Source organism: Diadema antillarum, unplaced genomic scaffold (assembly GCF_040938485.1).
Source record: "Diadema antillarum isolate AM-2024a unplaced genomic scaffold, OU_Dant_1.0 scf00000123, whole genome shotgun sequence".
In the NCBI taxonomy this organism is placed as follows: Eukaryota; Metazoa; Echinodermata; class Echinoidea; order Diadematoida; family Diadematidae; genus Diadema; species Diadema antillarum.
Window position 1 is genome coordinate 1,959,549 of NW_027271012.1, and position 14,735 is coordinate 1,974,283.

The 14,735-nt window shown below is 39.1% G+C and overlaps 2 protein-coding genes across 2 annotated transcripts in view; one reads left to right on the forward strand and one right to left on the reverse strand.

Annotated features, from left to right (window-relative positions):
* Positions 1-5,512: 5,512 nt before the first annotated feature.
* Positions 5,513-9,392, forward strand: LOC139720208 (asparagine synthetase [glutamine-hydrolyzing]-like). Its single transcript, XM_071631569.1, has 5 exons — positions 5,513-5,761; positions 6,197-6,349; positions 6,877-6,967; positions 8,058-8,243; positions 9,274-9,392. Exons 1-5 carry the CDS (start codon positions 5,513-5,515, stop codon positions 9,390-9,392), a joined length of 798 nt encoding a protein of 265 aa, XP_071487670.1.
* A 2,624-nt stretch (positions 9,393-12,016) lies between these two features.
* The window catches only part of LOC139720209 (uncharacterized), a 92,038-nt gene continuing 89,319 nt past the window's right edge, over positions 12,017-14,735 (reverse strand). The window contains exon 26 of the mRNA XM_071631571.1: positions 12,017-12,075. Within this exon, the coding sequence (XP_071487672.1) occupies positions 12,017-12,075 (59 nt within the window). The remainder of the gene's footprint in view (positions 12,076-14,735) is intronic.

Here is a 14,735-nt window from a genome sequence, read left to right on the forward strand (position 1 = left end):
ACCGTCAAGCCCCGGCTTATTTTGGAGACCCTTCTGTTTAAGTTCCCTTCCTAAGCTGTTCGTATTTGTTTTATTTTGTACCAAAAATATGTGTTGATATACTGTTTGTCATAAATGACTTGTATAAAATCATATCTGATGTAACGGAATTAAGCAAAAATAAATCAAATCAAATCAAATGAACAATTAACAAAAGTGAACAGAGATTAGACTCCAGTGCTGATTCCCCTACACCTCACATTTATTTATTTATTTATTTATTTATTGGTTTCAAACAATATTTCATTTCGATTAAGTCATCCAAACTTTATTACAATTGAACATTCAGTTATTGCTTGGGAGCCGCGTGACATTTCCAACACATCAAAAAGATATCACACAGTGATTCTTAGGACTGTCATTGTGTCAGATTTCTAATTATTGTACACTACAAAAATAATACACAGTAATTGCTTGTATAAACTCATCTAGAAAAATAATCACTAAATAATGCTATCAGTTAATGATAATGAGTCAACAAAACCGTATTACATATACAATATACATTACAAAAATATTTTACCCATCAACTGCATGCACTATTCTCGTCACAGCAGTAATTATTAAACGAGGGAATCAATTATTGATAAGAGGTCAACAGAAGGCCTATCTATAAAATGTAACACTTCTTCGTACAATTTGCAAAATGTACATTATCAATGTCTGTGCATATTAAGCCATATATACCAGTCTACAAAACATTAAAGGGATCGTATAGTTTTGGTTGAGACCTAATTTCAGGTTTTTAACATTTTTGGGTGAGATAATGAGAAACCTCTTTTGAAATATGAAAGAACATGTAATTCTATGTGTCTATGAGGAATTTAACATTTATTTGATAAAAATTGGTTTTCAAATGGCTGAGATATCTAAAAAAAGAGGGATTCTAATAAAGTGTTGGACCCACACTTTATTACGATTGCTCTGTTTTACTTTGTTTTTGGATGTTTCAGTCATTCCAAACCCGATTTACATCAAATAAACTTTGAATTCCTCTTAAAATGGTATGCTCTGTACTATATCAATTTCTTGGTATCTCGCAAAAAGTTTAAAGCCCGATTCTCATCTCCACCAATAACTGTACCATCCCTTTAACCCTCCATCGCTCACCTCATCAACAGTTCCCACTGGACTAGGCACACCCCATACAGGTATTCAAAACCTCACTCAAGCACTGACACAACTTAACAAACACATACACAAGCACACACACACACACACACACACACACACACACACACACACACACACACACACACAAAGAAACAAAACACAGAGCCTGTTCACCAAACGCAATCAACCACACAAGAGTCGTGCAGAAATGGTATAGCTATGACTGTGTTATCACCGTGCTACTCCCTGTACGAGCTGAAATTTTCGCGAATTTCACGAATCGCCTTTGAACCGCGAAAATAACAACACGAGAAAATAACAACGCCCGAATAACTAAGTTCAGTTAGACCCTCACAACCGCGAAATTAAAAACACGCGAAAATGTCATCCAAGTACATTGTAGCAATTCGCGAAAATATCTGAAAATTTCAGCTCGTACATGTACAAAATCATATTTGGCTCCATTTCTAGCTGTGCAAGGCAAGGGTATCCCGTTTCATTGCTGATTTCCTGTCTTTTTCTTAACTTTCCAACATACTTTCGCTAATTTCCCTTATAAATGGGCACTTTTTCTTTTCTTATCAAAAAATATAGGTACGAAAATCCGTTTTATCTATGATATCAAATGGTTTATCAATTGCCCTCTTTAGATATTCTGCGTTTCAGTACCGACAAGAACAGATTGCCAAACTTAAACTTGACTTCACAATTTCCAAATCTGGTTAATTTTTCACAATCGGAAAACTTAGTGTCTCAACGTCAGAACAACAAAATTTACCATGATTATCTCCTGCAAAAGAAAATTACCAATCATTGGTATACATTTAACCGTACAAAATGTTATTTTGAAGGGTTGGGATTTAAGTGCATTAACTTCAGTGCACTGAAAGCAACCACTCAAATAATCCCTAAACCTTTCATACGCAATAGAGGAGGACACATACCAATGGAGTGATCAACTGTATCAAATACTTTTTTGCACATCAATAGTAACCATGCCAACTATATTCCCTTGATCCATAGAACTTAACCAGTCTCGCGTGACTTGACTAGTGTGATTTTTACACGGGCATATTTATGGCTCTGTAGAATGAATTTGCTTTAGATTATGAATTCGGATGTTTACGCGTCACTGTGTATTGCATATACAGCGCCTATACTCTCGATAGGACGGCACTTCGCGACGGGCCTAAAGATACGTTGTTTTGCTCACGAAGCCCGCACATATCAATTCAACACCAAAGTACAAAATCCGCAAATAAGAGTTCTTATTTCTGAACGCGGTTCCAGCTGCCATAACTGTGGACGTTAACACGGCATGAGAGATATTTTCTGCTCATCTCGGCGGGTACGAGTTGCACCCTCTGCGTCTTAATGGTCAACCAATCCCCGGGGACTGATCTTTTTGAACCCAGTCAGTTGGTCGCACGTGCTTGTTGTTTGTTTACGTTTCGATGAAAGGTTAGTAGCAATGTGATCTTTTGAACGGTTTGACGAAGCCTGTGTTTGTCAATCAAAATAAAGGTGATCTATGACTGATATTACTTTTTTAGTGTGATCGGGTCAGAGTGAAAAAGTTTGTCAAACTGACAAACGGAATTTGATTTTGCGTCGGACGGTAATAAACATAGAAAAATGAGGCCAGTGACGCTTCCTATGTCGAGTGGTCGCTATTCTTTTCTTATGAGGATTACCTCAAACACCCATACCACTACCCAGCAATGGAACCACGGAGTCACGCACACAAGCTATAGAAGGTCGTATCACAGCCTGAAAGAAAAAAAAAAGAGCTTGTTGCGACGCAAAGTGAGGCATTAGGGAATGGTGTACAAAGTATAGAGACATCGGTCGCGCATATTGATCATCTGCAGGCCTCTGACGGTAGGCCGAAAAGGTTCTTTAGGCTATGGTAACTTTTTAATACTGAGGCAGGTGGGGTCACCTGAAATGAATAATAGTAGTGGGCCCTGAAGAAGTAAAGGTTGAGAGCCATACTCTACAGTATTTGAACATGTGTGTGTTAATTGCTCATGTAGACGCAGGAGATGATTGGTTCAATGGAGTCGATCTACTTTCAAGGCAGGGAAAGATTCAATCAACATGGCTCTCCAAGTGGTTAAGTCTGAACCTGCAAGGCTATCGCCAAGACTGGTGAAAAGAGGGCAGGGTTAAAGAAATGCACCCGTAAACTTGTCAGTTCTGGTGCCAGGTACGTGGTATGTAAGCCCAAATACTGCAAGAAAGCAGAGTAATAGGTCCCTTTTCTCTGTCTGTTGCATCATGGAACCCTTTCTTCAAGATTCATAGAACAACCAAACAGGCCAATGGTCAACAATGTTGAGGCATTTGCCTCAAAGGCGTTTTTGCCTCACAGGAAAAGCAGGTCTGGACAAGGAGAAACTCCCTCAAGGGGACTGGAAACTCGTTATCTGACTCGAACTAGGCCTGAGACCTGGACAAACCCCAATTCAGACTTATCATGAAGAATTCCTTTATCGAAAGTTAGAGAGCATTCGATAATATTTCCACATAATATTTTGGTAAATTTGGTCCCACGCCTTCATCGGCTACTAGGCGCAAGTGGCAAAGTGGATAGGCTCTCAGACAAAGACTGTTCAAGTCTTATTTCTTACATCTGACATCCATGGAAAGTTCTTCCCTCTATATAGATAGGGAATCGACACTTTTGTGTCTAATGTTAGACCTATGCCAATGCTAGGAGTAGACCCCAAACTGCCCGTGGCCCTGCCTGACTTTGACTCACACTTTTACACAGACGGGCTTGCGCATAGCCCTGTCAGTGCCATTTCATACTTGTTTAATCAGCATTATGCAGAATAAAAAAAAAAGGCAAACTAAAACGAAATCGCTTGACTCAGCAACCCCTTCCTGTATAAGCGGGGGAAAAAATAAGAATGGAATCAAAGATATATATTTTTTTAAATTTCAATTCAATCATAGTTTATTTCCAATCAACGAAAATCAAAACATAGTACAAAGTATACATGTCATGAAATGATATTGTTCAAACACTTGCAGAAGATCCATGTACTATACAAGATAAGTTATATAACAACAACGATAATTAGGAGAAACAATCCATATATACTTCGTGGGCATGCGGAAAATAAATTCGATTATGGGAAATAGTGATGCACTAAAAAGCAAAGCTTGTGGGACGTGGATCGCTAGATGATTAATAAGTAAACAATGTATTATTCAAAATTCTTTATAACTATTGTATCTAATATATATTATTTAAGTCATCTGTAAAAATATACATATAGTTATTTTAAGATACGCAGGTCGGGAAAAAAAAATTATATCATAAAGTATCAATGCTAATGCCCGGACACTGGTCATTGAACCGCGTGTACCGGGAAAATACGACAAGGACAACACACTCGTATACACAGATTCAATTACCCTCAAACATTGACGCGAGACAATACCGAGAAGAGAGAAGACGATAACAATACAAGTCTACGAAGAACAAAGGACACGAAAGGAAGAGGAGAGAAGAAAGAAAGAAGAGAGGTCTGCATACAGAACACGCCATGTTTCTCATTAGGCAAAAAAAAAAAAAAAAAATAAAAAATCGTTGTATTGGCGGGACCCGCCCGACCCTAACAAAAACCCCTACCCTGAACTTTTCAAAAAAAAAAGGAAATACATCGTTTTTACCAAGAGAGGGCGCGATACGGGTTTGCGAATTATCAACAACAACAACAACAACAACAACAGCTGGTGTCGGAAAATGGCCGCACAGTATAGTACAGCGTGTCGGCGACCGGCAAGTGCGGTTCGAAGATTTCAATTAATATTATTCGGAGAATCGATTTGTCTGTGGCGCTGGGTGATTTAGCCCAGGAATTTGTTCGTTCGTATTCTGACCGGTATGTCGTGACGGCTTTTAAACCGGTGATATAACAAACCTTGGATGCAACAGACCCTCTCTATCGAATGGGGTTTTGTTAAATACGAGTTTTACACGTAAAATACATGTAGCAAAAAACAAACAAACAAACAAAAAAATTCCGCCCGCCCGACCCTATTTGAAAATCTCATATTACGCCAATACAACATTTTTTTTTTGGCCTTATTTCATTCAAACGTTAATCTTAAATCTTTACTACACACAGTTATACACATATATGAGGAAATACGCATGGATTGCAAGAAGCTGTCTTGCACTGAAACTACTGTGTTTTTAAAACAAGTTGATGTGCAAGTCATACAAAACATATTACACGTATCAAAGACTGGATCAGGAAAAAAAAACCAGAAATCATACTATGTTCTAAATTTTGCACTTTTGCGTTTATTCTCACAGTTCAAGTCAACTCAAAAATAATCCAAGATGTGCGGCATTTGGGCAATTTTCGGCAGCGAAGTTGAGGTGTACAAGCATATTGGCTGCGCTATGCAGATAGCCCACCGCGGGCCCGACGCCTTCCGTGTGGAGAATGTGCCGGAGTTCAACAACTGCTGCCTGGGGTTCCATCGGCTGGTTATCGTGGGGAACGTGTTTGGCATGCAGCCACTGAAAATTCAGCAGTTCCCGAACCTCTGTCTCCTTTACAACGGCGAGATCTACAACTACGAGAAGGTGTGGAGACTAAAATAATTAAAAACAAACAAAACAAGCAAGCAAATAAGAAAAAAAAAGGTAAAACAGTGTCAGGCGTTATTTGTTTGTTTGTGTTTTTTTTTTCTTTTTTTGGTCGAGCTCGTGGGCTGTATGACTCATGGGTGTCGGTCTCGTGGGATGACCCCCAAGAGTCCTCCATTGAATGTCCTGAATGACCCCCAAGAGTCCTCCATTGAATGTCCTGTGTCGCACCTCGCAGATGTTCTTTTGGCAATGAACAAAGACAAAATACCTCAGTACAGTACGACAGTGCACTCCCGTTAGTTCTGTTAAAACGGAATTCAGTGGAATGGTTCATGGTTATAACGAAGTAAACATTCAGGCCGCAGCATTATCCGCTCTTTGTTTATGATTTTGTTTGTTTTTGACTGTGGTCATAACCAAATCACACAGGTCGGTGATGCCTTCAACTTCCGTTATGAGACCAACTTGGATGGTGAGGCGATCCTCCACCTCTACGCGCGAGCTGGCGTGGAGTATGCCGCCAGCATGTGCGACGGCGTCTTTGCCTTTTGCATCGTCGACACGGCCACTAGGAGTAGGAAGGTAAGTACAATAGTGAATCGTGCAAAGCATGTCCAAAGGGTTAAGATCGTCCCATAGCGGGAGCACTTCATCTATCTATAGCAAATATAAAGCTATGATATCTTGATATGATACATGTATATGTCAAATATAAAATCCTGTTATTATCCGTTAATTCAGTGGATCAAACTGAATGATTAAAATGCTATAATTGCACAAAATAAACCATAAAATACAGATATCAGGCATCACTGATGGTCCCATTCACTATAAATGAGTACCGAAGTTGATAAGATCTTTTATTTTGTCCCAATTGCATATCAGAAGCAAGACATAAGCGTCGTATTGGTGTAATCTCAATAACTTCCTACAGCTTTGAGTTATTACCATCATTCTATCAAATTACTTCACACATGATAATAACATGCAAATTAAAATGTCGGTCATGTTCGCATATTGGTTTAGTACAACAAAGCCAAAGGTCAAAAGGTCGATCAACTTGCACTGAAGCAATCTTATTTCGTGCATCTTTTCTGTGATGGTGCCAGGTACATATTGCTCGTGATACCTACGGAGTAAAGCCCATGTTCGCTTTGCTGAAGGACGATGGGTTCCTTGCCATCTGCTCCGAGGCTAAAGGTACGACCTTCGTAAATGTCTGCGCAAAAACCTAAAAATCAGAGGCGATCTATAGAGTACCATGAGCTTCTTAAAAACCGTAAGGTCAGGGATTTGGGCTTTCTGCTTCCATCGGGATCGACGCTGCGTAATTCTAAACAACACCCTGCGTAGGGTACAAACATGTCTTCTTGTGCTTTCAGATTGGAATGCGGTATCATGTTGAAGTTACCTTTAATGATGTATGTACAGTGAGGACAGTGAGACTGCAGTGGTAGAAGTTTCATCGAATGAGACACACCATGAAAATTATCGCATTCCAAGATTTCAGATTTTTTTTTATAAAGATAATAAATCAGCTACAATCACACATACAAAATACAATATGTGATGGTGTTATATCCTAGAAACTCTTCTACCAGTTTGCGTACAAAAGAAGTAAAATAATCCATGCTTTAAAATCAGTTCAGTTCAACAAATGCATGCATGAACTCTTTGACCATGTTCAACCGTGGAAGAAGTACTCCAGAGGTTCGACGAACATACAGATTTAGGGTTGCAAGGTTACTACAAGACTACTATAATGTGATGCAAATGATAAAACTTGCTCTCTTTCTCATTTGCCCTAGTCTAAAACATTTTCTTGAATGTCCAAAAATGAATCATACAACAGGACGGACACTTATGGTATTCAGTTGTTTATTGAATCTACTGTACTGTATTTTTCCCGTTTGTTTGATTTTCTATAATAAATATTTCTACAGTAATGTTGCGGTAAATTTGTATTACGTTTTCTTTTCGTTTAGGAGTGACTACATTTTCACCTACATTACGGGACAAGGACAAGGACTTTATTTTTAACAGAATTTTATGTATCCCTATGCGTATGTAGCCTGTATTTTTAATCTACTATGTAGATATTGATACCTCTGAATGTATGATAACTATACCTTTTATTGTATCTTTATGCTTTTAGTTCTGGTCCGTTGTTGACATTTACAGTGTACGCCATCCATGTGAAGTAAAAGATGGCATGTTGCGTTCAAGTATACAACAAGGGAATAAGTGTTTGTGCTATATAGAAGGAGTTTTCTTCTGTCTGTCTCCTCAGGGTTATTGGGCTTGATGCATGGATGCGACGATTCCGAGGTTACCATCAACCAGTTTCCTCCGGGTCACGCACAGTCTTTTAACCTCCTCCCCAGTGGGAAGGTGTCTCCACTGGAGCGCATCCAGTACACCACGGTTGGGCAGACTCCGAAATGGGCATCCGTGGAAGGCAGTGTCCAACCTGTAGGTGAGTAATGTATCCAATAACTTGTCTTCTAGCAAGAAATAGATATTATTAGATAGATAGATAGATGGATTTGAGATGGATAGATAGATAGATAGATAGATAGAAAATTATGTACATACATGTAGATAGATAGATAGATGGATAGATACATAGAAAATTATATACATATATAGATAGATAGAAATTATATACGTAGATAGATAGATAGATAGATAGAAAGATAGATAGATAAATAAATAAATAGATAAATTTGATATAGATATATAGACAGATGAATAAAAAAGGAGAGGGAGGGAGAGAGAGAGTTGTAAAAGAGAGAAAAAAGACTGACAGAAGAGGAAAGAGAAGGAAAATAAGGAAGAGAAAAAGAGAATTGGGAATAATATCATCAACCCTGCTCTATGACATGAATAAGGATTATTTACTTGTCAAGGAGGACTTACTGCAGAAGTAGTAAGCAATACATAGAGAGCGTTGTCTTTGCTTGCATTGTGCAATCAGGGAGGTCCCTGGTGCAGTCAATCGTGAGGGAACCTATAAAAGACCTGGCCTTTTCATTAATACAGTAGTAGATGAGAGAACTATAAGCGTGGAGCTACCATGTCTTTTTGGTAGCTCCATGCTATAAGTATAGCCGATCTTGAAGTCGTATACTGAGCTAGATAGCTACTTGCATAGAGCTTCAATTAGTCCATGTATTTATTACTCACACTCAAAGAATGCCTGTGAACTGACCGTACTTTCAGTACGTGTTCAGATGAATTCATAAGATCTACCTACCACCTTGTTGATATAAAAAAAGAATAGACATGAAAGAGATATGAATCGATTAATATGTCAGTTCAACTTGACTTCAAAGTTAGAAGTTATATGACATATCAGGATAAAGTTCAGAAGATGGGGAAAATCACCTCTGGAATGTTAGCATTATTTTGACGAAAAAAAAACAAAATTTTGGGATTTACTTTCGTTATTTTGTCTTGCTACAAGTGTATCTTTTCTGAAGTCTTGAATTTCTCGTTTTGTACAGATGAAGACATACACGCCAACATTCGGACCCTGTTCGAGGAGGCTGTGCGCAAGCGTCTGATGAGCGCCCGTCGTATTGGCTGCATGCTGTCTGGTGAGTTTAGCAAGTCGTCAACATAATGATGACACCTCTTTCGAGTTTTCTCTCGACTTTCCTCTACTAAAACCCGATGTCAAAGTGTCACCGGGATTAGCGAGCTTTAAATCTGCGACGGGAACGCTAAGACGACGCTTTTTAGGCAGAAAAAAACTAGTGTTCTGCACACCCGCAAAACATTTTTTTTCCCAATGTCCTAGCCAGGAGGAGGTATGGATTGCAGGCACAAACGCTTGTTGGTTGTAAAGGAGTCTGCACCAAGACTACTACATGTACCACTTAAACTGTCCCATGGGCCCTGAGTTGTAGCATGAGAGGCCGGTGTTTGACTGTGCAAAGATGACTGTGAGATAGACATGGCATATTATGAGAAGGATGACTATGAAATGAATGATTAACACGTTGTTCACAGTTACATTATCATAGACATAAAACGTGTTAAACAGACACAATTCACCTGTATTCACCTGTCTTGTCGGGCCTGTATCACTCACTTTGCTTCCTAAAATGGCCCCTGCAGCTGTCTACACGTGTATGAGCGTACTGTGCAAAATCGAGAGAGGAGGCCCAATTGGCGCGCTACCTGCGCTTCTATGCTGTTTGGTGTCCACTGTTTCTGCAAACAATCAGCTTGGCGATCTCGAGAGAGTCCATAGGAATCGCTGAATATGCACGACTGCTCACGATAGCCGAAAGAGTCTAGTACACGGAGGCTGCGTTTATCATCTTTCCCCTGTTTGAAACGGCTTTCAAAGGCCGTTTCCAAAGCCCTTTAGAAACGGCTCCCAAAATAGTTGCGTTTATCAACTCATCGCTAAAACGAAAACTGCGCCTTGTCACTGCGCCCCTGCATTGCGCAGTTTGGTTCGTAACCGCAGTATGTTTTTCTCGCTTCAAAGGGCTTCTAGAAACAGGTTTCTGGAAACCTGTTTCGAAAACCTGTTTCGGAAAGCACAGATTTGCTGTTTGGAGTGTCCGTACTCATAATACACAGGTGCAGGCCACAAGCTCTGCGATTCCTGTACACATCATGCGTTAGTGTTGAGCTTCCGAGGCGCTCTATCGTCCTTGGTGTCCCACTGTCTCTGCAAACGAATAGCTGAGCTAGAAAGCAAGATTTCGGCGTAATCGCTGAATATGCCCGGAGACTGCGCTCGATATGCATAATCTAATCATTTTGTTTTCCTTGCCACCCTCAACGTCGACACGGAAACGGACGAAACCCGGCCCATTCGATGTAAGATACTCTCTCGCTCCCGACGACACCGGTCGCGGCGGCCCGGGGCCGACGGCTTCGGAGGAGTAATATTCGAATAAACAAAGGAAATACACACGTTCATGCATAGGAATGACCTCTCGCGTCACCATAAGGCGTTTTCACATCAGCCCGATGTTTCGAAATAGCGCGCTATTTTCTGACTTGGGAAATTAACCCGACTACGAAATAGCGCGCTATTTGATAGTAGGCGTTTTCACATCAGCCCGATGTTTCGAAATAGCGCGCTATTTTCTGACTTGGGAAATTGGAAAATATCTCGAGCTTGGATTTTTATCGGGCTGATGTGAAAACGCTTAAAAATGTGAACACAAATTAGCGCGCTAATTGTATCGCTCTGATCGAGAAAATTTCTCGAGTCCAACTCTGGAAATTTCTGAAATAGCGGGATAGTAGCGCGCTATTTGATAATGTGAAAACGACTCGAGAAATTAGTGCGATGCGTCCCATCATGCCTAGCGTGTGTAACCCGATCGATCGAGGCAAACTGCACACAAATCATGAGGAATTTTTGAGAGGACACACATTACTGATGCTGTTTGCACATACTCAGCTGTCGAATTAGCTCGAAAAATATTCGGGCTGATTCTCTTCGGGCTGATGTGAACAAGAAATGAAATAGCGCTCTAATTCGCAATCTCGAAAAATATCTCGAGCTTGGACTTTTATCGGGCTGATTTGAAAACGCCTTTAGCGAGTTTATTGTTTAGATATATCTATGTAATTATGTATGTGTATGTCCACATGTACATTATTGTAAAAAGAGAGATGCCCCTGCTATGAAATCTTTCTCACAATCAAAACAGCTATAGCAATGCAAAGAGTATAATATCTTGCTCTGTCCTTTTAAGAGCTTTCTCTTCTTCTCTCTCTTTTTTTTTTGGGGGGGGGGTGTGTTTTGTAGTACGTCAGGAGAAATAGAATTAATGAATGAATTAAAGAAAAAAATCCTTTAACTATGATACAGGCGTAATATGTTCTCTTACTGTCACTGACATAAACTTGCAAAGTTGGAACATTTCATTGACTGTTTAAATCTCGACTTTGTTCTCCCACTTTGAAGACGTTTATCTGAACAAAATCAAACAGTTTATGTCAGTGGGTGTTTTTGTAATAAACGTCATGTTGTTGTTTTTTTTAAATGCTTAAAATGCTCAACTATAACATGAGTACTCTATTCACAATCTTTTTTTTTATGAGTGGATCAACTTAAGCTCTAAAATGTTTAGTTTTATACGACTTTATCAGTTCTTTTATTGTTTTTCTCTCTTTTATCTTCTTGAAAACGCAATATATTCATTTATGGAAAAAGTAAAAAAATGAAAACACACAAGTAAGTCTCCGCAATGAAATGCTGCTCTTTATATACGATCACTTCTTTGTGTCATCTGCAAAGTTCTCCAAAGCCACCAGTCTGTGTTTCCGTGAGCCTTGATTGATTTGAAAAGAACTGGGGGAAAATATTTAGAACGCGGTCACGAAGGCAAATCTTTTGACTTCGTCCTACGCATCATTATTGTTATCACTCCTCCTCCCTGCAAACCGGTTTGTTGCTCCTGGTATTATCAATCAAAAAGCTATGATTCTGAAGATTCAATGTCACTGAGCTCTATTGTTGGGGTAAATATTGCAACGCAGTTTCCTGGCATCGCACTCAAATCTTTAAGAAGCACTTTAAGCTCTTGCCACACCATGTATTTTCATCAAGTACTTGTCAGAAGCTCATTGGACCTTTCACCTGCCATGGATAATATATCGGGTGATATTTTTTTTTTTCGTTTTTGTAGTTAATCATGGATGAATTTCATACAGACTTGTAAAATACAGTGCATGGAATTGATCTTGCCTTTAACAGGGACTAGATGGGTCGAACTGCTAACACCATGATCTATTAGCTGTTCAGTTTTAAGTTAGATAAAGCACAGTCTCGCCCTGTCTCACTTTTCATAACAATGTTCAGTGCTTTTTGGAAACTTCATCCTTTTTTCCAGTTATTTCTGACTTTGTGTTTGTGTCGATTTGTAGCTGTTGCTGTTTTTTTTCCATTGATAATCCGTGCACTTCGAAGTTTTTTTCTCGACATTCTTTGCCTCGCTTGAGGTGCACAATGCGTTAGAGATGTGTTTCTTTCTTTTCGAATATCACCGCGGCATTACAATGTACGTGATGAGTTTTTGGAATGTTAGCTTTTAAGTCATACGTGCCTATCCACTTGTCCAGTCTCTTCCAAATCATATTTTCGCAGTGTATTGTGTAATTTCAATAATTCATTTCTCAGACATGTTAGTCTTACAACGATACAAGCTAGCTATGATTTGTTTTTAAAAAAATCATTAAATATTTAAAATTATCAAGTTCTTACTGTTTTTAGATAAAACCCTGTATGTCATCAACTTATTATGATCTATAGCTATGTGTACATTCCTAATCTAAATAGTATAATGTGTTGTTCATGCAATGTGTATTCTAAGTGTTCTTACTACAGTACTTTCCGCATAATCGGGTAGGCTCGGGCAGAGCGTTTCTTACCCGATTAAGCGGAATACCCGATTAACAGAAGAACACGTTTCATTCACAATTGACACACACAATGTGTATGTACATGCACTGTACACTGCACCAAACACCATGTATGCTTAACACGCGTGCTTGCACGGCACATAATACATACCTTACACTTGCTCAGTCACGAGCAATAATTTACACTCTTTTTACGGACAAACATGTCTTCAGAAAACTTTGTCGTTTGTCTATAGACTCCTCGCAACACGCAGGCGTTTTCCGAAATGAACTCGTCTCTTTGCCTGCACTAGTCAGGTAGGACGTCGGGTTACTTTTCAAGAAGTGACTGGGGAAAAGCAAAATTATGGAGCTGGTGAATGGCCTGATTTTCGTCGCAAAACTTCTTGTATTATGAATGTTGTTGCAGAGCAAGGGAGGAGCGCAAGTGTGTTCAACTATTGTCTGTCTATGCAGTTGTGAGTGCCAGCTACATGTGTAATTTTCGTTTACGTGTGGCAAGTCGGTACTGATGTGTTTTCATGTTTAATCACTCCCCAAATGACCAGTCTTCTTTGCAAAGTAAGCAGAGAATGCGATTAGCTGTGGACAATTTGACATTCATGATTTCTTTAAGTGTTATATCTGCGATAAAATGTGGGTAGAAATTACATATGAAGAAAATTATTTACCCATTTATGCGGAGAGGCAACCCGATTATCAGGTAATTTTAATGTGCATTGGAACTGATTTTGACATTACTACCCAATTAAACGGAGTACCCGTTTAAGCGATACCCGATTACACGGAGAGTACTGTACTAAGCACTGCTGGTATGCAGTTTCGATGCATGGTTGTTAATTACAGTGTATTTGCTTGTGCATGTGTTTGCTTGGCTTTGTTTTGATGCATGCAAAATCATTGTAATAGCAGACCCTGTAGAGGATAAATTTTTGGTAATTCTGAATAAACAACAATAATAAGAGAATCTACGTGTGCAATATCTCATGCTAATGTCTGACAAAAAAATAATCAGAATGTTTATGCAAAGAAACAAGCATAATATGCGAGGATATACAAGCATAGTCTTTTAAATGGGTGCCTCCACTTTTTGTTTCGCAGAGTGTTATAGAGTGTGTGTTTCTTTCTTTTTTTTACTGATCGTGTAGACATGAACATGTTGGTATCTCTATCTGGTTATGTATAGTTATTTTCAACGACTTGCATACAAATTCATCATTATTGTTTAAGGTACAATGTGTTAAAAAAGTGAAAATAAAGTTTGAATTTGAATTTGAATGTTAAAACAAACAGTTGTAAGGGGGGAAAAGTCGGCCAATGGGATGTATTGAATATATTTCTAAAGAAACACAAACACAATACACACACGCATACACGCCAACAGCCACATTACACCCACACGCACATACAGACACACACACATTGCGCTTTAGCACTTAAATGAAATATAAAAAAATCAACCATGTTTGACAATTCATCGACTCCGATGACATGTAGATTACATCATCCGCCCAAAGAAAAAGTCCTGATTCGTTCTGTGTCGTCAGTTTGTTTGAATGTTTGATGGATT

Coding starts and splice junctions, on each gene's coding strand:
- LOC139720208 (XM_071631569.1), top strand. CDS start 5,513: ATGTGCGGCATTTGGGCAATTTTCGGCAGCGAAGTTGAGGTGTACAAG. Junction 6,968..8,057: donor CATCTGCTCCGAGGCTAAAG/GTACGACCTTCG, acceptor CTGTCTCCTCAG/GGTTATTGGGCTTGATGCAT. Junction 8,244..9,273: donor AGGCAGTGTCCAACCTGTAG/GTGAGTAATGTA, acceptor CGTTTTGTACAG/ATGAAGACATACACGCCAAC.